The sequence below is a fragment of the Panicum virgatum genome, chromosome 5N, assembly GCF_016808335.1.
Source record: "Panicum virgatum strain AP13 chromosome 5N, P.virgatum_v5, whole genome shotgun sequence".
In the NCBI taxonomy this organism is placed as follows: Eukaryota; Viridiplantae; Streptophyta; class Magnoliopsida; order Poales; family Poaceae; genus Panicum; species Panicum virgatum.
Window position 1 is genome coordinate 59617274 of NC_053149.1, and position 26618 is coordinate 59643891.

At 46.2% G+C, this 26618-nt stretch overlaps 1 protein-coding gene and 1 pseudogene across 9 annotated transcripts; one reads left to right on the plus strand and one right to left on the minus strand.

Moving 5' to 3' along the window:
- Nucleotides 1–360: 360 nt before the first annotated feature.
- LOC120671821 (vacuolar protein sorting-associated protein 28 homolog 1-like) lies at nucleotides 361–26618 on the plus strand. Of its 9 annotated transcripts, none has more exons than XM_039952070.1 (4): nucleotides 1210–3687; nucleotides 3857–5113; nucleotides 17157–18097; nucleotides 26468–26618. In XM_039952070.1, exons 2-3 carry the CDS (start codon nucleotides 4370–4372, stop codon nucleotides 17997–17999), a joined length of 1587 nt encoding a protein of 528 aa, XP_039808004.1. In that variant the 5' UTR covers nucleotides 1210–3687; nucleotides 3857–4369; the 3' UTR covers nucleotides 18000–18097; nucleotides 26468–26618. The 9 variants fall into 9 exon arrangements, with proteins under 9 accessions (XP_039808005.1, XP_039808006.1, XP_039808004.1 ...); XM_039952067.1 differs by lacking the exons at nucleotides 17157–18097; nucleotides 26468–26618 and adding exons at nucleotides 6302–8262; nucleotides 8360–8736 and having other exon boundaries at nucleotides 3369–3687; nucleotides 3857–6115; XM_039952069.1 differs by lacking the exons at nucleotides 17157–18097; nucleotides 26468–26618 and adding exons at nucleotides 6302–8262; nucleotides 8357–8736 and having other exon boundaries at nucleotides 3386–3687; nucleotides 3860–6115.
- LOC120675005 lies at nucleotides 18165–23719 on the minus strand (annotated as a pseudogene).

The window sequence follows — 26618 nt, forward strand, 5'->3', positions numbered from 1 at the left end:
TAATTACAGTGTCAAACAAAGTCAGTTTACAAAATCAACTTCAGAACCCCTGTGCTAGTGACTTTGAAAAATGTAATGAGGTCTTTGACCGCGCGATTAGAGGATAGTTACTGTAGCATCACTGTAGTAAATTATCGATTAATTATCGTCACTAGATTCGTCGCGAAAAGTTACACACATGTCTAAAAATATTTTACAAATAGACTTTATTTAATATTTCATACATGCGATTCTTTTTTCGAAAAGCATGCGCGCTAGATTTCTAGCGCAACCAAAGGCCAATTGGTTCAAGTTTGCGTGGCGTGGAGCGATCGCTTCGGAAGAAAGGCAAAATCAAACGCGTGCCGCCGTGCCGGCGGCCTTCGCCGCGGCGTCGCCGAATCCTTTCAGAAAAATCAAAATCTCTCAAATTACACGGAACCCCTCGCAGTTCTTCGGAACCCCCAAACCAATCCCCCCACTCCGATCCCCTCCCCTCTTCTTCCCCCAAATCTCGCGCGCCGCGAAACCCTAGCACCCACCGCGATCCGCTCGCCGGAGGGAGGAGGGGCCACCCGCAGGCGCCGATGGAGGTGAAGCTGTGGAACGACAAGCGCGAGCGGGAGCTCCTGGAGAGCTACGCGGACCTGTACGCGATCATCAAGGCCACGGAGAAGCTGGAGCGGGCCTACGTCCGCGACCTCGTCTCCGCCGCCGACTACGAGGCGGAGTGCCTCAAGCTCATCTCCCAGTTCAACTCCCTCTCCTCCTCGCTCGCCGGCGCCGTCACCGTCCCGCGCTTCGTCCAGGCGTACCGCCTCGACTGCCCCGCCGCGCTCAACCGCCTCCTGCAGTCCGGCGTCCCGGCCACCGTCGAGCTCCGCGCCGCGTCCAACTCCTCTGCGCCGACCGCCACCGCCGCCTCAGCCGCCGCCATCGCGCACTGCGTGCAGACCTTCATCACCGCCATGGACGCCGTCAAGCTCAACATGCTCGCCAACGACCAGGTCCGCCCGCTGCTGCAGGACGTCGCCACCTCCATGGCCAGGCTCGGACCCCTGCTGCCGCCCGACTTCGAGGGGAAGGTCAAGGTCAACGAGTGGCTCGGCAAGCTGCATAAGATGGGCGCCGCGGATGAGCTCACCGAGCAGCAGGCCAGGCAGCTCAACTTCGACCTCGACTCGGCGTACAGTGCCTTTTTGGCTGCGCTGCCTGCCAGCATGTGACTGGGCAAGGATATGCCTGCTTCATTCCTGTTTGGTTGGTTCCTTCTATTTTGTTATGCTTTTGACTGCGTGGATCACTACTGTAGTTCCGTAGATACATGTACTTGTGGTCATGCTAATATGCTATATTGCTGTTAATCGACATTGTGCGAGTGGCTTCCATTTCATTTTTATACAGTAAATATGTTTACGGCTTGCCATGCGTTTATGCTACAATATGTGCATATGGCCTATTCAATTGAATATGTCTATTCTGTGTAGAACATATGAAGCAATAACTGTAAATTATATTATCTCCAATCATGTCATTATCTTTCCACTTTCATGAAGCCACAAATGATCTATTTGAAATTGTGGATAGATGCAATCGGTTCTGCTGCATCTCTTTGGTCTAACAGCAATGGAACTAAAATTTTGTCTCCTGTTATTATATATCATCACCTTTCTGTGCAATCTGCTGATTCTTGATGAGAGGGGGGGTTAGTGAGTTTTTACAGACATGACTGGTTTAGTGTTTAGTTGTTCAACAGTGGGCACAGTTATGTTCAGTGCATGCACTCATCTTTACTATTGCCCCGTACTGATCTTGATGGGAGTACATTTTTTAGTGCCTAGGAGGAGGATGTTAATTTATCGTATTTTGGGAATGCATTCAATGTAACTACTCAGAATAGTTCCTGTAAATTTTTGAATTTCTTGTATGTATATGTTAAGCTCTGTGCTTATTAAAATGGTTTTGTTGATCTAGAGTGATACTTGCATTCTGATTTCATCACTGTGCTTTGTTCCACTTTCTGTTCTTCTGGACTTCCGTTGACTACCATTCGTGATTAGCACATTTGGTGATTGATATGAGGCTTCCTTTGGTGTTGTGGTAGCTCATTTTAATAGTTTTGGATTTAAAAACATTGCTTGGTTTCAGGCACATTAGAATCATAAGGGAAAATCTTGTGATGTGTTTCACTTCGGATCAGTAATGAACTGCTGTAGATGTGCATTTTTCATCATGCTATTTTGTTTGCCAATGATAAAGTTGCTGATTTTATACTGGATTAACCTCTTGTCATTGAGTTCTGGCATACCATTATATGCATTGTCATATAGAATTTGTGCCCATGGACAATATGCTCACATATGCGTGTTATGCTCACATATGCGTGTTCATTTGGATATATTTTCTGGCATGTGGATTTTATGCAGCAGTAAGCAGACCTTTTTTTCTCGAAAGGGCAGGAGAGCTGCGCACCAATATATTTAGAAGAAAGATGGGGTAAGAACCCCAAGTGGTACAGTTTAGGGCCTGTACCAAACTCAAACAAAGGATCCCTCAGCAGTAAGCGGAACTTATTAGCTATTTTGTTGTTTCCCGTAGGTCTCATGATCTTTCTACTCATAAGAATGGCCTAGTTGGAATTGTGGATACATGTAATTGGTCTTATCGATTCCTTGTTTGTTCTCAAAATATCTGAATAAATGAACAGTAATTAAAATAAAGAACATGCATATATCCTTGATTCTAGTCCAAGCTGAGATATTGAATTATTCTTTGAAATTCTCACAAACTTGCTTTGGTCAGAAAAATTATACCTTGGGTTGTAACTTGTACCTTGCAGTTTGCAACATGAATATGATAGCTTCTTAAGCTCTGTGGCAGTTCACCTATATGATCGTTGGATGTGATAGAACCAATTGGAATTGTTCATGTTCAATATAAACTTTGAGACCTGTCATATGGAAATATGAGGTAGACACTCGGCTCGTCAGTTTACTCTTTTTTTTTTGTGCGAAAGAGCTTATCAGATTACTTTGAACTATGAGACTAAAATATGTCTTTAGATGTCACTACTGTGCTCTGGTGTGCCTTTTGGGTACATTGGAAAGTTGAGAGCAAAACAATTGGTGCTTTGGCATAATTATTGATGTTTTGCTCTTTCGACGCGATCATTGGTGTTAGTATGATGTGCTAACATCAGCTCTACCACGGTCAGGGACAATTCCAGACTAATGCATTATTCTGATGAAGCACTGAAACTTCCTGTTAAAGCAAATTGGATTGGTCTCGTCGACTCGTGCGGAGCCCACAACTCTACTAAGCGAACCACCATTTGGTTTCTGCCGAGTTTAACTTGGTCTAAAACAATAGTTGCGATCATCAATCACTGAGCTTATCAACGATGGTCAAGTCTTCAGCCCCCATGGCTCAGCCAAGCTGCCCAGCATACAGCACAGCCACTCATTTTCCTGCTCCCAAAACGAAACAAGAGTTGGTGAAGGGATTCGAGATATTTTGGTGCTCCACCAACCGTTGTGGGGAGCCGCCGTAGCTGACTGGCTGCCTGTTGAGTCGTCCTGCGTTTCATTCCTCTTGCAGTACAGCGCTTGCTGCAGAGGCCAGTTCCACTGCTCCGGCAGCCTCGCATCATCCCTCTCCGTCGCTGGCTCCGGATCTCTGCTTCCGGCACGCTTCAGTTTTTCCATCCGTGTAAGCTCTCAACTCTTCCCTCTGCATATTAATAGCTCGTCAGCGATTTCCCTGCTCTTGTTTTTGTGCATCCATGTTCGCTCATGGGAGAGGAAAGATAATTTGCTCGTAGTTTCTGTTTATTATCTCGGCTGCAATTCACCAACTAATCTTGTTTTTCTCTCTCCAGCAGGTTTCTGCTCCGACAAGATCTGTGCCTTCGCCGGTAGTTCCCCCCTGTTCCCGTAGCATAAGCATCGTTACTGCTCGTCTTTTCCCTCACTGCTCCTTTCATTCTCCAAAAAACACAGGGGGGAAAAAACGTGAAGCTGTATTTCTCCTGCTTCTCATGATCTCATCGTTTACCTTTTAATCTATTGCTTGCCTCTACTCTTCCATTTTGTCATATATTTTGTTCCCCACGTCATCCCCCTAAAAAAGAAAAGTGAGAAAAAAAGTCTTGAGTTTTTGCTTGTTTGCCCTCGTTTCCCTGTTTAGTTCCTTCCAAATATCCCAATACCTTCTGGTACTATCAATTCGTTTTATTCTCTTCCTTCTCATCTGCAAACACTTCCATCCAAGATCTCTTCACCTGGAAAGGTTTTCCCCAATTCATTTTGTTCTCTTCCTTTTCATCTGTAAACGCTTTCGCCCAAGATCTCTCACCTGCCAAAGCCGTGGAGACACAGACTAGTGCAGTTCCATGGCGGACGTGGCACTGGCCGGTTTACGGTGGGCGGCTTCGCCTATTATCAACAAGCTCCTCGCTGACGCTTCGACCTACTTGGGCGTGGACATGGCACGGGAGCTCCAAGAACTGGAGACCACCGTCCTGCCACACTTCGACCTGGTGATCGAGGCCGCCGAGAAGAGCCCCCACAAGGATAAGCTGAAGGCATGGCTCCAGCGGCTCAAAGACGCCTTCTACGACGCCGAGGACCTGCTGGACGAGCACGAGTACAACCTCCTCAAACGCAAGGCGAAGAGCGGGGATGATTCCTCGGTGGGAGATGATGATGATGCCTCCTCCATTAAATCAACTATTCTGAAGCCTTTTCGTGCCACAGCAAGCAGGGCACGTAATCTGCTCCCTGAAAACAAGAGGCTAATTCGCAAGCTGAATGAGCTGAAGGACATCCTGCTGAAAGCCAAGGGCTTCCGTGAGCTTCTTGGCTTACCAGCAGGTAACAATTGTGCAGCTGGCCCTGTAGTAGCAACAACAATTGTTCCTCCGACCACATCACTGCAGCCTCCCAAAGTGTTTGGCCGCGACATGGATCGTGATCGTATAATTGATCTTCTTACCAAGAGAACTGCAGCAGGGGCTAGCTCAACAAACTACTCATGTGTGGCTATCGTTAAACATGGAGGTGCTGGAAAATCCACCTTGGCACAGTATGTCTACAATGATGGCAGGGTAAAGGATCACTTTGATGTCAGGATGTGGGTTTGCATCTCACGAAAGCTTGATGTTCATCGTCACACACGGGAGTTGATCGAGTCTGCAACTAATGGGGAATGCCCACGTGTCGATAACATCGATACTCTCCAGTGCAAACTTAGAGACACACTGCAAAAGTCAGAGAGATTCCTGCTCGTCTTGGATGATGTCTGGTTTGAAGGATCCAACAATGAGAGGGAATGGGACCTGCTGTTAGAACCTCTGGTTTCTCAGGGGGAGGGAAGCAAAGTTTTGATAACTTCTCGACGGGATACATTTCCAGCTGCTCTTCGCTGCGAAGAAGTGGTTCGATTGGAAGACCTGGAAAATGCTGAGTTCTTGGCACTCTTCAAACACCATGCTTTCTCTGGAGCAGAAATTGGAGATCAACAGTTGAAAATGCAGCTAGAAGAGATTGGAAAAGAGATAGTGAAACGTCTTGGACACTCACCTTTAGCAGCAAAAGTTATAGGCTCGCGCTTGAGCAGAAAAAAAGATGTCACTTCATGGAGAGACGTATTGGGAGTTAAAAACTTAGGTGAACCCATGAGAGCTCTTTTGTGGAGTTACGAGAAATTAAATCCCCGTCTGCAAAGGTGCTTTTCATATTGCAGCTTATTCCCAAAAGGCCACAGGTACTATATTTATGAGGTGGTACATTTATTGGTTGCAGAGGGACTAGTTGAAAAATCATGCGACCCTAATAGGAGCATTGAAGATGTTGGACGTGATTACATCAATCAGCTGATGTCTGGATCCTTCTTTCAACCAGTTTATGAAGGGAAGGAGATAGATACTTATGCCTATACTATGCATGATCTCCTTCATGATTTGGCAGAGTCACTCTCTAGAGAAGATTGTTTCAGACTGGACGATGACAAGGCAGAAATACCACTCACAGTTCGGCATCTGTCTGTGCGTGTTATGAGTATGATACAACATAAGCAAAGTATATGCAAGCTGCGTCATCTACGTACAATAATTTGCCTCGACCCACTGGTTGATGATGTGAGTGATCTTTTTCATGTGTTACTGCTGAATTTGAATAAGTTGCGTGTACTGCATCTGCGTTTTTACAATAGAAGCAAGTTGCCCGAATCTGTTTCCGAGTTGAAGCACCTTAGGTATTTGAACCTCTCAGGAACCTCAATTTCCGAATTGCCTGAATCATTGTGCACTCTATTCCACTTACAGTTTATTTCTTCACGCATCAAAGGAAAAGATTTGCCTGGCCAGTTCTGCAATTTAAGAAAGCTGCGACGTCTAGATATTTATGGAGAAGGGGGAACACCGTCAATACCAAACATTGGCAGGTTAACATCAGTCCAAGGGCTTGATACGTTTTGTGTGAAAAAGCAAAAGGGATATGAGCTGCATCAGCTAAGGAACATGAACGAGCTTCGTGGCAGTTTACTTGTTACAAATCTCGAAGCTGTCACGGGAAAGGAGGAAGCCTTGGGGGCAGCGCTTCATCAGAAAAAACACCTGGGAAGATTGAAGCTTGTCTGGACTGAAGAGAATGGCTCCCGAGAAAAGGACACTACACATTTGGAGATCCTGGAATGCTTGATGCCACCACCTGAGCTGAAAACACTCAAAATTGAAGGTTACAAATCCTCCTCATATCCGAGCTGGTTATTTGACGGTTCTTATTTTGAGAGTTTGGAATCTTTTGAGCTTAATAATTGCGCTGTGTTAGAAGGCCTACCAGTGAATAGCGGGCTTCTTAGGCATTGCCGCAATCTGAAGCTTTCTAAAGCTCCAAATCTGAAGATCTTACCTTGTCTCCCAGAAAGCCTTCAAACATTAGAAATTAGACAGTGCCCACTGCTTATGTTTATCAGCAATGAAGAGTTGCAAGAGCATGGTCAGAGGGAAAACACGATGAGGAGAGACCACTTGGCATCACAACTCGCATTGCTTTGGGAGGTGGATTCAGGATCTACCATTAGGAGAGTGCTGTCAGATGAGCATTCATCTATGAAGCAGCAGTTGATGGCGTTGATGGATGATGATGTATCAGAACATCTCCAAACCATAAAAAACGCTGTCGAAGAGGGAAGAGATAAAGTATTGACGAAAGAAAATATCATCAATGCATGGCTATGTTGCCATGAGCAGAGGATAGGACTCATCTATGGACAGCGTATCGGGCTGCCGCTGGTTCTACCGTCAGGACTTTCTGAACTTGATCTTTCTTCATGCAGTATTACAGATGGAGCTTTGGCCAGTTGCCTTGGTGGACTCACTTCACTGCGCAGTTTGTCACTGAAAAAGATTATGAATTTAACTGCATTCCCGTCAGATGAGGTCTTTCAACATTTGACAGCGCTTAAATCTGTGTCTATTAAGGATTGCTGGTGCCTCAGATCATTAGGTGGCTTACGAGTTGCTGTCTCTGTCTCATCTCTTGGGCTCTGTTCATGCCCTTCTTTAGAGCTGGCACAAGGAGCAGAATATATGCCTTTGTCCCTTAGTTATCTCTACATAGGCAGCTGCATTCTTGCTGCTGATTCATTGGGTGTTAGCTTGCCACACCTGAAAGATCTTTACATTTCTAACTGCAGGAGCTTTGCTTCCTTATCAATTGGTCATTTAACGTCCCTTGAATCGCTATCAATTCTTGGTATCCAGGACCTGTGTTTCCTGGAAGGCTTGTCTTCCCTGCAATTTCTCGAGGTTTATTTGAGAGATGTTCCGAAGCTCACTGCTGAGTGCATCTCAGAGTTTCGTGTCCAAAGGGCTCTCAGTATTGGCAGCTCTGTATTGCTCAGCCATATGCTCTCGTCCGAAAATTTTACAGTCCCGGCGGATCTCACTCTACAATGCTGGAAGGAGCAATCCTTTTTTTTCGAAGAATCTGCGAAGTTCACGTCTGTCGAGGAGCTATCATTGATTGAATGCGAGATGAAGTCCCTGCCAAGAAATCTGAATTGCCTCTCGAGTTTGAAGAGACTCTACATCAGCTGCTGCCCCAACATAACATCTTTACCAGATCTGCCATGCTCCCTCCAGCACATAAGCATACGCGATTGTGAGCTCTTGACGGAGAGCTGCCGAGCACCTGACGGAGAAAGCTGGCCAAAGATTGCCCATATCCGCTGGAAGCAAGTCCGTTGAAAGTGCTTCAGATTCGCGGCCAGAGATAAGTAGAGGTAAAGGTTCCACACTCTTTCAAGGGTTAACTTTCTGCCAAAAAAAAGAGAAATCATTTCGGCCCGTCCTGATCTTTCAAATACGTGTTTCCAGCAGCTGCTCTGAGATCACTCCCCTGAAGCGACGTCGTCTCCACCCAATGTTATCAGGTGGAGACGTGGATTGTCCTAAGCTTACGCACCAGGTCAACTCTGTATCCTCGGTTGCCACATTGTGCTTCCAACCTGCACGGCCTCCATTGTCTCCTCTACTCTAGCACTCCTGCCCGTTGGTTTCTCAAACTGTTTGCTTCTATTATTTGTCATCTAAATTTGGATGTTGCTCCATTGGTTTGTCGTTCAGTTCTGTTGGTACCTGTACTGGTTGTAAGTTGTAACTGCTACTTGTTAAGTTCATACCGTGTATGACTAGGAAATAGTCAGGGTACTTGATTTCGTAGTTGACAGAATGTGCTATCTCCATTCTTGTTGCAACTTTTGGCATTGCGGTTTCTTGGTTTGGGTTGTTGCGAGTAGTGAGTACTTCGTGGACATGATAGTTCTTTTTAACTGGTACTAGCCTTTAATATCACCATTAGCGTCTGCAATACTCTTAGCGTTTGCAATACCCTGCAAGGTGCCCAGTTAGGCATCCGATTATTGGGGCCTGACTCTGGCTGTGGTCGACTAGAAATGCATCCGGTAACCTCTGAATGAACCCCTCCTAAGGTATTAGATTAAACTCTGAAGGAATTATCATGTGCCTACTTACTGGATTTATTTGTTAGTATTGATCTCCACCGGGCCAGTCCAACGACTGGGCCAATCTTGACTCGCGTCCTGATCGGGGACGCCTAGCCCAAGATGAGACTGGTGGGCCCCCGTCGCGCAGCCCTATAAAGTGGAGGTGGGATTAGAGGCTCAGCAACGAGGTTCGTCGCCGCCACTGTTTCCCCACCTCCAAACCCTAGCCGATCTACGGGAGAGGCTGCCAGCGGCGGGATGCGCCACCAGCAAGCCATCACCACCCCTTCGACCACGTACAGTGATGGCGCATTCATTCTACACCAGCGCCACCGCGAGACCGTCGTCCCCTACGACTCCGGCGACCCGCTGCATCAACCGTCGCTGCCTGTGCGCAAAGCTCCACCACCGAACCCGCGAAGGCGACGGCAGCGGCCAGCGGCCACCAGCAAGGTCTTCCCTCAGTTAAAGTAAGAACCCATCGATCTACTCCTAGGAGGTCCTAATGATCTTAACAATGGTATCAGAGCCTTCTCTAGTGAGTAGACTGAGTTGGAAGAGAGTGTTTCGAACTCGAATCGAGAGAATCAAAGGACAGATCGAAAAACACAGATCGGGTTTTGAACCAACCCTAACCCTAGCAAAGGAAGAGGTGGCGGGACTCACCTAGGTCTCTGCGGAGCCGCGTGGGACAGCACAGAGCGCCGGCTCGCCGGGGCTCGGTACCCAGAGGAGCCGCCGCGCCTGCCGTCGGGACGTCCGAGGTGTGCGTGCGCGGGCTCGCTAGAAAGGGCGCTGTCACCGGCTCGCTCGACGGCGGCGCGTTCACCATTCGGCGAGCGCGCGCGCCGGCGAGAGAGCCGCGGCAGCACAGCCACCTCCTTCCCTGGCCATCCATGGCCGCCGCCGCTTGTTGGAGGAAAAGAAAGGGGAAAGAAGAAGGGTCACTGGCCATGGGCCGGTGGCAGGGCTGCGGCCACGTGCGGGTGGCGCTGCTCCTCACAGCCGCCGGCAAAGGGGAGGGCCGCGGCGGCACGGCGCCCCTCCGGCCGTTTTGGCGCCGCCGCCTCGACCGAGAGAGAAAGGAGGGGAATGGCTGCTAGGGTTTGACGGGGAATCGGCCGGCTGGTTTTGCTCCCGCTAGGACGACGGGCGGCCGTCCGATGCCGATCCAACAGCCAGGGACGCTCGGACCCAAACGAGCTGGGCTGCCGCCGAGTTGGGCCGAGCCAGGCTAAGAGCGGGCGGACTGGGCCGCGCGATCGTGCGTGTGGGCTGCACGAGGAAGCGCAGCGCGCGCATGGGCCGCGGGCCGATTTCGCTGATTCGGTCCGCAAGCGTGTTTCAGAAGCCTGTTTCAATGATAGTTTGATGAATTTTGGAATATGTTATGATCTCCTTTCAATTTTGCACCAACGTGTAAATTGTTTAGGAGAATAAAAGAATAAAATAATGTTTCTTGATATAGAATATTCATGTTTCCGAGCAAGTTTCCGCTGCAAAGTAAAAGTCTCATCCTCTATTTAAATTGGAACCAACGAGAAAATTTAAATAGAGGAGTAGAAAGATATTTGTTTAAAGTTAATTTATGATATTGTTATTTTCTGATCAACGTTGATGATAACAATATTATAATTTTAAGTTCAATGATAAATCTCTGACTTTTTGCATCATAATGATCAATTTTTCAGAGAAAAGAGAAAGACAAAGAATTATTTCTAAAAAGAAAGAAAAGTTTTCTGCTGCAATAAAGAAAGATAGACTCAGATGAGTTTTTCCCTGTGGGAAAAAGGAGTCTATGTTTAAGGTTAAGAAAAGCTTCCGCTGTTGTATGTCAAAGAAAGAATGTTTTGGCACCATTTTGCCATTGTAAGTATCAAGTTGAGCATTAGTTTGCTCTTAAAAGAAAAGAAATTTAAAATTTATTATGATGTTGTCATTTTCTGACCAAAGTTGATGATCTCAACATTATAATTTTTTGTTCTAGTCATGTGTTCTATTTCTGCTCAACGGTGATATAGAATTGAAAGTAAAGGAAAGTTGTATATTTTAATTTTGACCAACGTTAAATTAAGACATACAATTCTTCCCAAGTAGAGAGAAATTAACAGAGAAAAGTTGATTCTGATCAACGCTACAGATAAAGCTTTGAGGTTACTTAGCTTGAGGTTAAGAAAGAAAAGTGCTTGTTTCATTATGACTTTTAGTTGATATAGAAAAGAGATGCAACTGTTTTCGAAAAGGTTTTGGTTTCTCTCACTAAAGTTTTGCGAATATTGTAATTCGTTAAATTTTCTGATTAAATTGGAACCAACGAGAAGATTTAATCAGAAAAGAAAGTATATGTGCATGTTTTAGTCATTGTGACCAAAATTTTATCTCTATAAAGTGTTGTCTTGTCCTTCAACAGTAAAGATAATAGTTGAAATGAGTTTGACGCACGTTCAATTTGACCAACGTTGAATTAAACATGCGTTGCAAATGCCTTTAAAGTTTTATACCGCATGTCGGAAAAGTTTTTGTCACTTATATCCTGCATGACAGGAAAAGTTGTGATGACTCATGTGCTACTTGAGTATCACATAAAAGTAAAGAAGTCTGGGGGAGCTCTTAAAGTTATCCCGATAATTCTCATGCACTACTATAGTGGCATGTTGGATAGTGACTTGAAAAGAATCGAAGGATAAAAAGAAAGTTGTATGCGAACCAAGATTGCAAGCATGACTTGCAAAAGTATAGCATAATGAAGAACTTGATGAGTTCTTGAAAGTGCAATAAATCAAGAACTCTGAGGACCTCTTGAAAAAGAACGAGGAAATGGTACTCCCATTATTTTGTATGACTTGGTTATATGAATAAAGTTCTAATAATCAAAGGCTCCTCTTTCACAAGTGTTAAAAATAGTTTCGAAATTATGGCAGCAAAGTTTGTGCCATATTTCGAGGAGGAGAAAGATTAGAAAGACAAGAAAGATTAAAATTTAGAGAGAATTTTCCCCGCAAAGTTAAATGCGATGCATTTTAAAAGCAAGGATGATCTATTAAAGTGAATATGACCGAAAAAGGAGTACAACGGTCATAATGTTGATACCCCAACCATGAAAATAAACAAAATTCTTGGAGTTTTTCAGCTCTAAATAGAAAAAAGAAAGTTGAGGTTCAAAACACCAGAAAGAAAAGGTGGTGCTTAAAGCACCCTTTGAGGCTTGTAAAGAACAAACCCAAATAAAAGTTTGAAAATATTCCATCTTTGCAATAGATGGGATAATCTGGGGAGTAAAGTATGCCGAGAACTAAGGCTTGAAAAGAAGTGGGACTGTATGTTCACTCCTATGATTCAAGTACTGAAATTGTCTCAACATATGTTTTGACGTTGTATGAATGCCATAAATTGAGTTGTCTCATTCATCGACGTGGCGAGAAGCCATGGAAGATATAATGAGACCTAAAAGTTCCAAATTTATTTTGGAATATAGAATAAGTTCCTAATGGAGCCAAGACAGTAGGCTATAATGGGTCTACAAGATTGAAACGTGACTCCAGAGGGAATATGAAAAGTTGCTAAGCACGACTTATGACAAAAAATTTTGTGCAAAGAAAAGAATAAGTTATAATGAGACATTTTATTCAGTCTCATGAAAGGATTCTTTTAGAATCATAATGCAATTGAGGGCATACTGCTTTTAGAATTGCATCAGATGGATGTTGGAGCAATATCTCCCGACGGAGATTTGCACAAGAAAGTATATACATGACATAACCAAAATGGTTTTGTTGTGAAAAGAAAAGAATATTGCGATACCACTTGATGATATCAGATCATAGAATAGTAGTATCTAAAGTTTTATGAGAACAAAGAAAAGTTGGGTTTTAAGTAAAGGTCAATGCAAAATGACAATTTGCAAATATGCAAAGTTCAAAAGATGGGAAATCCTTTTCCTGAAAAGGTTCAAAGAAGGTTATTTTGACCTCTAGTTTTGATAAGAATAATCTCGGTGAAGAGTCAGTCGCTCTAGGAAAGGAAATTCACCGGAATAAAAGAAAAAGAGGGTATCAGCACTATCGCAGAGAGCATACTTAGAAAAGAGTTCTAAAAGATATATAGTATGCATGCGAGTAAGTCTACGCCTGTCCTATTGTCAAGGGTAATAGTTTTGGAATTTTCAAAATTCTAGGAACAGTTATATGATCGATCAAAAGAAAAAAGTTCCATGTGCTTCAGCTGTTGGAAGCAAAATTAGTGCTCAAAAGAATTTACGCTGATATAGTGCAAGTATCCGGGACATTTTGGCAGAAGTCCAGTCCAGCAATAGATCACTGGAATGGAGTTATAGAATGTATTGCAATTTTGCAAAATATTGTCAGCCTCATGCTAAGTAAGAAAGAAACATTTACTCTCAAAAGGTTGTGAGTAAAAAGAATCAAGTTTTGACGAGTTTAGTGAAGCCCACAGTAGTAGCTAACACTCGAGTTTGGAGTTTTATTGTGGAAAAGCTTCAAAGCAAAATAGTTGTGATATTGTGGGTCGTGTACCCAAAGTTTAGCATTATATGAGACTACAGGACAGGCAAAATGGTTAAGGAAATCATTACCCGGAATTGATAATGGTTGACAACAGCAATATACCATTCGAATGTTTTCACTCCTATTGCAACATGTCAAGTGTGCTGCCAAATACATTGACAATGGGTTATATGTTGCAAAGGAGAAAATCCAGAATCATATGAAATCATGGAGTACCAAAGTATCAAGCAAGTGCTTGCGGATCCGCTTACCAAAGGCCTACCGACCAAGTCGACATGGGTTTTACGGGAGGCCTACGATTTCTGGATTACTAAAGGGCCCAAAGAAAGGTTAAGGTCTTGTTTCAATACAGAAAGGTGCATTGTGGCTGTTAAGTCTGACGGTAACTAATAACTGTCATGATGAGGCACGCCCTACATACTGATCTGCAATGAGATGAGACTAATAGCAAAGCGACTAAAGAGAAAGTAAAGAGTTAAGTTCAAATTGAGAAATTTTAAAGTACAAAGGTGAGATCAAGAGGGAGAATGTTAGTATTGATCTCCACCGGGCCAGTCCAACGACTGGGCCAACCTTGACTCGCGTCCTGATCGGGGACGCCCAGCCCAAGATGAGACTGGTGGGCCCCCGTCGCGCAGCCCTATAAAGTGGAGGTGGGATTAGAGGCTCAACAACGAGGTTCGTCGCCGCCACTGTTTCCCCACCTCCAAACCCTAGCCGATCTACGGGAGAGGCTGCCAGCGGCGGGATGCGCCACCAGCAAGCCATCACCACCCCTTCGACCACGTACAGTGATGGCACATTCATTCTACACCAGCGCCACCGCGAGACCGTTGTCCCCTACGACTCCGGCGACCCGTTGCATCAACCGTCGCTGCCCGTGCGCAGAGCTCCACCAACGAACCCGCGAAGGCGACCGCAGCGGCCACCAGCAAGGTCTTCCCTCAGTTAAAGTAAGAACCCATCGATCTACTCCTAGGAGGTCCTAATGATCTTAACATTATTTTCCAATCACGAGGTTGAACAAAATGTTCAAGAGCTGTGCAGATATATGTGGATTGCTTTAAGTGTCATGATCTTTTCATCACGAATCAATTTATTATCATGCCCAAAAGAAGTACTAATTATGATGCATGCAGTATCCTACGGCAATGGCGTCAGGGACACAAGAAAACGCGCACTGGTACGAGCGCGCTTGCGGTTGGGTGGGCAGTGGGCGGGGGGGGGGGGGGGGGGGGGGGCGAGCATCAGAACAAGGCGTGCACCGCCGCACGGACCACCGGCGGCGGCGGTTTTGAGTTGAGACCTAAACACACCCAATCCACACTGAAAAGCTGGCCAAGTAGACAAACGGAGGACTGCATCTCTGCTTGGGAAATTGACAGCAAGGATTGCCACATATGATTGTACCTTCAGCAAGGATCCAACGATGTTGCTGTGTATTATTTAGTCAACAAAAAACTCACACAGTTATTCTTTCCTTCTGTACTGTGTATTATTGCAGAACAAGAGCACGCATAATTCAGGCTGGTATCCAAATTTCTAAAACCAGCATCACCCCAATGTTGTTCAGTCCCTTTACCAATTCAACTGAAAGAAATATAATCCAAGAACGATACGCTCGGATCTATGGACAAGCGGATTCACGCTCAAGCTCAACTCCAGTCTCCAGCTACTCCGGTCCGTTCAGGTCCAGGAAAGCTGGGTTGTGTTTTTTTTTTCTTTTGCTAATCCTGCAGCCACTTCTAGTCCGATCGCAATGGTGCGGTGGCCGGTCGGCGACGAAGGAGAAGGGTCCCGACTAGCGCCCCCCGGAGCAGACGGCAAGTGCGCGCCTGCCGTTGCCGTCGTCAGCTTCCTTCTTCAAGCACCTACCGCGGTAACGGGGTGGGCTGAGCTGATTGGGCCGATCGCTATCGGCCCATGTAACACTCCCCCGTCACCTTCGTCAGATCCCATCCGCCGTTTATTTTAGATGCAACGGTCAAGATATCCTTACCCTGGACGGTAAGTGAAATACTGTTCACCACCAATAAGACATTCAGACGCCTCGACATGGCTGCCGCGCCTCCTTCCGCAGCCGCGGTCGACGGCGGTCGGGATAGCGTCAGTATGTGCTTGGGGGCAAGGAGAGGCACCAGAACTAGGCGGGACAGAAGTGGAGCGCGCCGAGTGGGGCGAGTGCGGCCGATGTGCGTGCGTGATCAGGCTGTCGCGACACCGCACACGGCGGCGACGGCGTCCGGCGGCAAGATCGTCGCGGGAGATAACGCCGCCCCGCACTGCGCGTCGCCTCTTCTCCCCACACCTCAATCCGCCGTCCGCACCACCGGCCGGCAAAATGGCGCCAAGTCGCGGAGCGTTCTGGATGGGGCTGCGAGGAAAATCCGGCTCGATGCGTCGCCGGGCGGGCGACGATGCAGCTGCAATGGATGTGAGAACAACAGAGAATGCAGATGCAAAGCCCAACAATATACATAGCTATGTCAGCATATAAAAAAGTTGAAGTTTATGGTGTTGGTGCTCGCTGCTATTCGGTAAACAAATTCTCGATACCGGAGCCCCACAAAAAATTTACATTTTCCAAGTACGAGTCTCCTTTATAAGCACAAAGAAGATTTTCCGTTGGTATCCTTCTTGGGAGATCGCCGCAGGATAAATTCAGAACAGGCAAATATACCAGGGACCACAAGCTGCCATGAATTAGGCCTGATAGAGTGATAGATTGTTCCTTGAGAGATCAAGTGACACAAAGGGTTAGACGGTCACGGTTCCAAATTCATCAAGAATACTTCCCCAATGCATTTTCTGAAAGAATCTTTGATTTCTGGGACGCTCACCCCACCAAAGTCACTTTGGCTCAGGTTCAGGTACACCAAATTGGTCAAACCAGCCAAAGATGGGTTGATTTTCCGGGAAGATAGGTCATTGCAGAACCAATTTAATTTTTACAAACTGGAAAAAGTTAATTAGTCTGTTGTAAGTTGTCAGGAAAGAAAAAAAAACGTATGATTAGATTTGTATTGTATTTTGCATGTATACTATAGCTAAAACTAGCATAAAAGTCATGGATAGTTCAGCAACGCTTTCATAAAACTACTGACTGAATTTCGTTTAGGACTGCTGTTGGCTGAAATGAGTAACACACCGTTTGGATGTAGATATTGAAGCCTAGAATTCGAAATTGGAATTGGATCTACTGAATACCGATTGTTTGGATGGCCTAGGAATTGGAAATGGAAATTGACCACAATACCAAGCGGTATTCCCCCTACTGCCGCAACCCCTCCCTCAATACCAAGCCCCTCCCCTCCGTATTGCAAAGAATCGATGCCTCTCCCCGTTTCTCTTGCATCGCTCCCCTCTCCCCTGTGCAGCCTTCTCCGCCGGTGAGGTCCAACCATGGCTGCTCCTCTCTGCCACCGAGGTCCCGCGCCGCTCCAGCTCCTCTCCGCCGCCGGCGAGACCCTAGGCCGCGCCGCTCCCCTCCGTCGCCACCGAGGTCCTGCGCCTCGCTCCACCGGCGAGGCTCCGGACCACGCTGCTCCCTGCGCGCCCCTCCGTCGGCGAGGCCCGGGCCGGGCCACACCTCTCCCCTGCGCCCCCCTCCACCGGCGAGTAAAGGATCACTTTGATGTCAGGATGTGGGTTTGCATCTCACGCAAGCTTGATGTTCATCGTCACACACGGGAGTTGATTGAGTCTGCAACTAATGGGGAATGCCCACGTGTCGATAACATCGATACTCTCCAGTGCAAACTTAGAGACACACTGCAAAAGTCAGAGAGATTCCTGCTCGTCTTGGATGATGTCTGGTTTGAAGGATCCAACAATGAGAGGGAATGGGACCTGCTGTTAGAACCTCTGGTTTCTCAGGGGGAGGGAAGCAAAGTTTTGATAACTTCTCGACGGGATGCATTTCCAGCTGCTCTTCGCTGCGAAGAAGTGGTTCGATTGGAAGACCTGGAAAATGCTGAGTTCTTGGCACTCTTCAAACACCATGCTTTCTCTGGAGCAGAAATTGGAGATGAACAGTTGAAAATGCAGCTAGAAGAGATTGGAAAAGAGATAGTGAAACGTCTTGGACACTCACCTCTGGCAGCAAAAGTTGTGGGCTCGAACTTGAGTAGAAAAAAGGATATCTCCTCATGGAGAGATGCTTTGGGAATTGAAAACTTAAGTGAACCCATGAGGGCTCTTTTGTGGAGTTATGAGAAATTAGATCCATGTCTTCAAAGGTGTTTTTTATATTGCAGCTTATTTCCAAAAGGCCACAGGTACTCTGTTAATGAGGTGGTAGACTTCTGGGTTGCAGAGGGACTAGTCGAAAAATCATGCCAACGTAATAGGAGCATTGAAGATGTTGGACGCGATTACATCAATCAGCTGCTGTCTGGATCCTTCTTTCAACCAGTTTATAAAGGGAAGGAGATAGTTAATTATGCCTATACTATGCATGACCTCCTTCATGATTTGGCAGTCACTCTCTAGAAAAGATTGTTTCAGACTGGACGATGACAAGGCAGAAATACCACTCACAGTTCGACATCTGTCTGTTGGTGTTAAGAGTATGATACAGCATAAGCAAAGTATATTTTTTTAGATAATGGATAATAAAATCCGGCCTCTACATCGAGGATGTACCAGCCAAATAATACAGAGTTCGAAAAAATAAACAGCAAGCCGATAGTCTTTAACATAGACAAGGAATCTAAAGCAAACGTAAAAAATGCTTCCACCCTCTATTGATAATTTCTAAAGCAATCATCTCTAATTTCTTGCTCATCTCAACGAGGGTGTCCTTGGCCTGCTCATCACGCTGCAACTGGGCCTAGAAGCGTAGCCAATAAGCTCCCCTGAAAATAACCTGCATAATAGAATTAGATTTCATTCTTTTAAAAATTATGTCATTCCGGCATCTCCAGATAGCCCAGCATAAGGCAGCCAAACCAACCCAAATCAACGGCTTAATTTTTTTGTGTTGATTATTAAGCCAAGTACCGAACATGTGGTCAATAGATCTAGGTTGGTTCAGGTTAGTAGCATAGAAAATAATCCTCCAAATCATTTTCGCAAAAGGACAGTCAAAAAAGAGGTGTTGTATTGTTTCATTCAAGTTACAATACAAGCATTTCTCACTCCCTTTCCAGTTTTTCCTAGCTAGGTTGTCTTTTGTCAGAATGACACCCCTTTGCAGAAACCAGAGAAAGATTTTAATTTTTAGAGGTATTTTCCATTTCCAAATCCTCCTATGTCGGAAAGGTGGATTTGTATCTATAGCATCAAGATACATAGACCGGACTGAGAAAAGTCCAAAATTTGTTAAAAGCCATTTAAAATAGTCCTTACCATCCACCAAGACAACATTGGATACCTGGGCTACAAGGTTTAGCCACTCTATTAAGTTATTGTCCACTAAAGACCTCCTGAAGGAAATATCAAGAGGTCTAGAGGACATAACTTTGGAAACCGTTACATGACGATCCCGTGCTATATTATATAAGCTCGGGTATCTATGTTTGAGGGGCTTATCACCGACCCAAGTATCGTCCCAGAACCTCGTGTTGGTTCCATCTTTAATTATGAAACAACCTCTAGCGAGTACTTCCTCTTTAATATGCATGAGGCCTCTCCAAAAATGAGAATATGTGGGTTTGGCTGATACCTGGGTTAGGGTCTTGGATCTCAAATATTTATTCCTTAGCAAGGATTGCCAGGTGCCATCGGTGTTCATAAGATTAACTATCCATTTGGCCAATAAACATTTGTTTTGTAGATATAAATCTAAGATGCCAAGACCACCTTGATCCTTAGGGCGACAAAGGATGTCCCACCTAGCAAGTCTATATTTGTGTTTATCAGTAGACCCTTGCCAGAAAAACCTTGATCTGAAGTGATCGAGGTTTTTGAGAACTCCTTTTGGAATCTCAAAGAAGGACATCATAAACATTGGGAGACTGCTTAAGACAGAGTTGAGCAAAACAAGTCTCCCCCCATAGGATAGGTATTTAGCTTTCCAGCAAGAGAGCTTTTGTTCAAAGCGTTCTTCTACTTTTCTCCATTCAGAATTCAGGAGTTGTCTATGGTGCATTGGGATCCCTAAATATCTGAATGGATAAACCCCTGCATTACATCCAAAGAGTGTAGTATAATATTGTTCCATCTCTTTGGCTGTACCATAGCAAAAAATTTCACTCTTGTGGAAATTTATCTTAAGACCCGATAATTGCTCGAAAGCGCAAAGCAAAAGTTTGAGATTTTTTGCTTGCTCCGGGTCATGGTCCAGAAAGATAATGGTGTCATCTGCATATTGTAAAATTGATAGACCATCATCCACTAGATGGGGGATAACCCCTCTTATTTGTCCATCAGCTTTTGCTCTATCGATAAGGAGAGCTAGCATATCAGCGACGATGTTAAATAAGATAGGCGACATGGGATCCCCCTGCCTGAGTCCACGTTTTGTTTGGAAGAATGGACCAACGTCATCATTGACTTTGATTCCGACACTTCCTCCTGTAACCATATTTTGAACCCAACGGCACCACTTCGGAGAGAAACCTTTCATTCGTAAAGTTTGCTGTAGGAAGGATCACTTAACCTTATCATATGCCTTTTCAAAGTCAATTTTGAAAATGACACCATTTCCTTTTTTGGTATGTAACTCATGGATAGTTTCATGTAGAATAACTACTCCCTCCATGATATTCCTTCCCGGCATAAAAGCCGTCTGTGTTGGACTCACAACTGTCTTAGCTACTTTATTCAGTCTGTTAGTTCCCACTTTCGTGAAAATTTTGAAACTAACATTAAGGACACAAATCGGTCTATATTGTTGAATTGTAGTAGCATTTTGAGTTTTTGGAATTAAAGAAATAATTCCAAAGTTGAGACTAAAAAGATCTAGAGCCTCCTTATGGAATTCGTAAAAGAGAGGCAAAAGATCATCCTTAATCACTCCCCAAAAAACCTGATAGAATTCAGCAGGAAAGCCATCAGGACCTGGAGCTTTATTATGCTCCATTTGGAAGATTGCTTCCCTCACTTCAGATTCAGTGAAGTTAGCGACGAGGATATCATTTTCCTCCGGGGATACTTGTGGAATATCTAAAATTTGATCTTCCATCAGAGAGATCTCAGATTGTTCTGGTGATCCAAAAAGACTTTTATAATAGTTTGTAATGTGGCTTTTGAGACAATCATCACCAACAACAACACCTTGATCATCTTCAAGTCTATAAATATGTTGTTTTCGATGTTTACCATTAGCCACTAAATGAAAGAACCTAGTGTTTGCATCACCCTCTAATAAGGATTTGACTTTGGCTCTCTCATACCATTTTAGTTCCTCTTCTCTCAAAAGAGTAACTAAACGCTCCTTTAGGTATTGCTTGAGATTGATCTCTTGATCAGATAGACAAACAGTCTCTGCTTTTTTATCCAGATCGTGTAAAAGAGCTAAAAGGGTCTTTTTCTCTTTCTTATAAGACCCAGCAGTACTTGCAGCCCACCCTCTGAGATACTGTCTGAGCCTACGAATTTTGGCTTGCCAACGTTCTAGAGGGTTGGACCCTGAGGTTTCAGATTGCCAAACATTTGCAACCAAGTCATAAAAACCATCCCTTATAAGCCAGACCCTTTCAAATTTGAAGGGTCTATTCCTGATCTGGTGGGTAGAGGCACCAGTGCTAACCACAAGGGGAGTATGGTCGGAAATATTCCGATCTCTCGGTTCAACCATCGTTCGGGGGAATTGATTTTCCCACTCCGTACTAACTAAAACTCTATCAAGTTTTTCGAAAGTTGGATTATCACCAGGTCCAGCCCAAGTAAATTGGCGGCCTGACATGACAATCTCTCTAAGATCAAGAGATTCAATAACAGCATTAAAGAGGGTTGGCCATTTAGGATCAAAATCCCCAGAACTTTTATCCTCTGGGTTTCGCATTATGTTAAAATCCCCACCAATAAGATAAGGAAGGTGTTCTTTAGAGCAAGTGTTAGCTATCTCAGAGAGGAAAGCACTCTTGTTTTGAGGTTGAGCAGGTCCATATATTGAATATAGGACAAATTTGAAGTCATTTAATTTATATCTTAGGGTGAATTTCACATAGAAATCTCCTTCGTCAATGGCTCCAATGTCAAAAATGGTAAGATCGACCCCTAGTAAAATACCCCCTGATCTTCCATGAGGAGCCATAGCATGCCAAAGAAAGTCACGCCCTCCACATAGATTTTTGAGAACATGATCAGGGAAAGAGTCACGACCAGTTTCAGAGAGAGCAATAAAATTAATCTGCTCCTCCTTAACTAATTCAGCCAAAAATCTGTGTTTAGCCAAGTCCGCAAGACCTCTGCTATTCCAGAAAACTCCTTTCATTTTATAACTATCTTTGAGGGAGTTTTTGGCTTTTTGGGAAGCTTGCCATGTTTTGCATTTTTGGCTTTATTATATTTTTTCTTACGATGGATAGGAGAGAGATCTATAATTTGATCATTCTCCGCCTCTAGCACGTTCTCATTTAAATTTCCACAAACGTGGTCGAGAACTGCTTCCAGTCGTTCTTCCCTTTCATCGTCGCTAGCAAAATTATTACCAACAGATTTTGGCTTCTTTAAATTAGCACCAAGGACCAATCTATCAACCTCTAAATTTTTAATAACAACTACATCAGATGAAGCTAGGTTGATGCCTATCCTACCAAGGTTTGAAATAATAACAGAATCTGGAAAGTTAGAGAAAGAGGTACCTGAAGATTCAAGGTTCTTTTTCAGCGCCATTCGTTCTACCTTGTGTAGGGTGTGCTCATCCGCCTTTCCCACATTCCTGCTGCTTCGGCGGAGTTTGGTAAACGCAGGAGCAGTGGCCTTCCCCATGGCTGCCACCTCAACCTCGGCTGCTGGCGGTGGCAACGGTCCAGAACCCACGCCGATGGTCTGGTGCCCCGCCAACAGCAAGGCGTGCGTGGCCGGCTGTTCCCCGAGCGTCCCTGGCTGCCCCCCCAGCAGCGAGGGCAGCGGCGTGGCCCTGTTCGGCTGCCCCACCATGGGCAGCGGTCCGCTGACCCCACCCAACCCCTCCTCAACCGAAAGTGATAGTGGTGTTGGAGGGTGTAGTGTGACTTCTTCTTCAACACGTGCAACTGGCGATGCGGGGTAAGTGAGCAAAGGCAGCCCCCCGTCAAACCCAAGAGAGGGGTTCAATTCCCCTCCCACTTCGGCAACTTCATCTGCAAACATGAAAGAAAGAGGTTTGATGGGAGGTGCTATCATAGAATTATATGTTGCTAGCTCTTCCTCTGTCAAGGGTGAGTATCATTTCCATTCTTCTCCACCTTCCTTCTCAACCATGACTTTAATACTTATCTCCTCAAAAAGCTGCTCACAAGCCAAGTCCATCGCTTCTTGAATTAAAGCCGCCTGTTTGTGATAAGCCCCACTTTGAGAATGAGAAGGTAAAGTGCCAACCGAAGCAGAAGTAGATTTGCCCTTCTCAAAGTCCTGTGGTTTTGGAGCATCATCTGCCTCTTCCATCTCCCTGTCACCATCACCATCAAGGTCTTTGTCATCATCTCCCAAGAGGTCATCATCTTCAGGATTGAAGATTTCAGGAGCCACTTCATCTGGCTTAAAATAAAGACGGTACATACTCCCTTTGACACAGACATCAGCATATTTTGGAATTTTCTGAACATCGAAAACAGCCACCAAAATGCGGACCTCTCCCGTCTGACGAAGGTGATAGATATCAACCTTTTGGGTCTCACCGATTATAGATCCAACCGCCCAAAGTGGTAGGAAGGAGCGAAGCAGACGAGGTACCTTGGTGACTGTCACCCAAACCTTATCTAGGACTTTGATGGGTTGCACATCATCAACAAATTCTTCAAACAAGAGAGTACCTTCCTTGTTCTTGGTCGTAACCGTCCCAACAGCTACCAAGCGATCCAACTCCTCCTTACTGGGAAAAGGAACCACGAAAACCTGGCTATCCAACTCCTGTACCTCCCACTTCCAGCGAACAGGAACGAGTCTTGAAAGCTCTGTCACCAGCAAACGCGAAGAAACTTCACCCGATTCCACAGTAATTTGTGCCGCCGCAGAGTTCAGGTCCGAAGCAACAATGTCATTGAGGTTGGCCGCTTGAATTTGGAAAAACCCCATGCCATCCTCCGCTGCCCCACAATAAGTGACCGAAGGTTTAGGGCCTCGCAACAAAGGGCACTGGTTAGTGAAGTGATCCTCTAGACAGATCGTGCATTCCAGGTTCCCTGAGCGCTTCCGCTTGGACTTGCCACGCTCTTCAGCAGTGGGTTCCCTGGCCTCTCGTCCCTGATCCGGATCATGGCGCTGGTTGCCCTCTCCAGAACCCGAGCCACTTGAAAGTTGAGCCCCTGCTGCTGGTGTAGCGAAAATGGCCTCTCGTGCCATATTTCAATATAATGTTTTGGCGATTGATGACACACACAACACTTGGACTAATATGATTGTTAAAGATGACCATTCTCAGGCTTTTAGGTTCAAGTGATGACAAAGAGAAGATAGGCGTAGCTAGGCCCAAAGGGCCGCCCCTCGCGGGTCTCAGGGCAGCGCCCTGAAAGCTCTTCGATTCAGGAGCACCGGAAGAACCGACGCCAGGGCATCGGAGCATCCGGTGGTAGTCGGAAGAACCGACGCCATAATACCTTGGTGCAGAAGGGAATCGAAGCCAAGTCAGCCTATAGGCACCGGTTGAACCGACGGTCCAAAATAGGGCATCGGTGCATTGGGCGTCCTATGTACCAGAGACGATGTCAAGTGCCCAGGAGAAGTTTCTTCAGCACCGGTTCAACCGACGGTGCATCGGTGCATACCACCGGTGTAATGACGTCAGCGTCCAGGAGAAGATTCTTTCAGCACCGGTTGAACCGGTGAGGCATCGGTGCATTGCATCGGTTCAACCGGTGGTCTCTGCGTCAGCTGTCAGGACTTCAACGGCTACTTCATGTTGTGAGTGACCGGATGAACCGACGCTACCCTGCCAAGAGGCATCGGTTCTTCCGGTGGTAGCAGATTTTCAGCTGACCGTTGGAGCAACGGCTACAAGACTTGGTGGCCTATATATACGCCTCACCCCGTCCATTTGAAGTGTGCTGGAGTTGCTGAACATCCCAAACACACCCAAGAACATCTCCAACCACCATAGAGCTTCATTGTACATCATATAGGCTTAAGCACACTTGTGAGAGTGCTTAGTGCTTGTAATAGGGATTAGTTCTTGCGAGAGCTCCCTTAAGAGAAGTCTTGCTGCGGCAAGCAACTTGTGATCCGTCGTGTGACCCTCCGTCTTGGTGTGGAGTGGCAACGACACTTTGTGCGGGGGTAGAGGAGGCCCCCTCCTTGGTGGAGAAGCTCCGTAGTGGATTTCGGCCGGGTGACCGAGAGAGACGGTGGCGGTGCACTAGACTCGGTGTCTTGTGTGCACTTGCCTTTGCTTGCCGGCATCGCCTTGGTGGCGTAGTGCAAGACGGTGATCGGAAGAGCCTCGGTGTCCCGTGGACGTAGGCATTTGTGCCGAACCACGTTACATGACCGTGTCTACTCGGGAGTTTGCATCCCTCTTGCACTTACCTCTTTACTTACCTTATTACGTTTCCGCATTTACTCTTTCTTGTGTGCCTTTACTTTCCTAGTTAGTTTGATTAGGATTGGCTATAGGTTGCAAGTTTTTAGGGGTAAGTAGAGAGTTGCATAGATAAACCTTAGTCATAACTAGCATGTGTAGGACGTGTTAGGTTTATCTTATGCAATTAGATTGAGCCCTAGGATAGAAAAGCGTTTAGCGACCCTATTCACCCCCTCCCCCTCTAGGGTCGGACACCCCGGTGATCCTTACAGCTGGTGCTTGAGGATGGAGAGGTGCACCGCCCGTACCACTGCCAATAGGGGCGTTAGGGCCTCCGTTGCCCCCTGCGGCATGGGGAGCGCCACGGCCACTGCCGCGGTCAGGACGTTCACGTCGGCCCCGATCGGCCTGGAGGTCGCGCCCCCGCTCCACCTGATCCGCCCTGCCACTCCTGGCTTGATTGCCACGCCCACGAACCGGCTGTCCTCCATTGCGACCAGGCGCAGCGAAGTCAGTCGCCACTTGCCGGTTAGCCGCTACTTGCCGATCATCTGCCGCCTGCCGGTCCGCTGAGCCGCGACCTGGGATGTTCCGGCGGCGGAACCACCGACCTCGACCGGCCATGAGAACGTCGCGGTAGGTTGGTTTCGGAGGAAGAAGGTGTGGTGGCACTGTGGGAGAGATGAGCCGCCGTCTAGGGTTTCCTTTGGCCAAAGCAGACGACGCGGCGGACGAAGAGACCAGTATCGCGCCCGACCCCAACCTGGGAAATCCCTGAGGTGAACCCGGGTTCGGCACTGACGGGTTGGACAATTGCTTCGCATTTGCAAAAGTCGGACCCGTTAAGTTCGGAATTCGAACTGGCGCGATTATCGGATCAGCCCGACGTTTCCCCGTCTTCTTCATCTCCGGGAGAAACTGGCCGAGCTTCACCGGCGGCGTAATCCTCGGCGATGGAAGCGGCCCTTTCCATAGCTGCTTCCATGGAGGTCTCACTGGACGCGCCACATCCAACTTGTTCGTCCCCGGTTGTTTGGCAGTCCCACCCGCCGCCGATCGACATATGGCAGCAGGCCTAGGCTGTTGTGGAGGTGGTGTCGGGGCAAGCGCCTTGGCCGGGTCTTGAGAGGATTGTTGCGCGACGAGGTTCATGGCGAGCGAATCAGCATCGCCCAGATCCTCGTAATCGGACTCAGAGTCGGAGTCCCAAAACTTGCCGGCCATTGATCTTGGCTTTGCCGAGGAGAAGAGAAAAAATTCCCCCAAATTGAATCGACGGTGCACCACATCTGGATCTTGAGGCCGAGGAGAATCTTTAGCAGTAATTCTTCGAAAAGCTTGCTTGATAAGCAAAGTATATGCAAGCTACATCATCTACGTACAATAATTTGCCTTGACCCACTGGTTGATGATGTAAACGATCTTTTTCATTTGTTACTGCAGAATTCGAAGAAGTTACGTGTACTGCATCTGCGCTTTTACAATAGAAGCAAGTTGCCCGAATC

Coding starts and splice junctions, on each gene's coding strand:
- LOC120671821 (XM_039952066.1), top strand. CDS start 4,370: ATGGCGGACGTGGCACTGGCCGGTTTACGGTGGGCGGCTTCGCCTATT.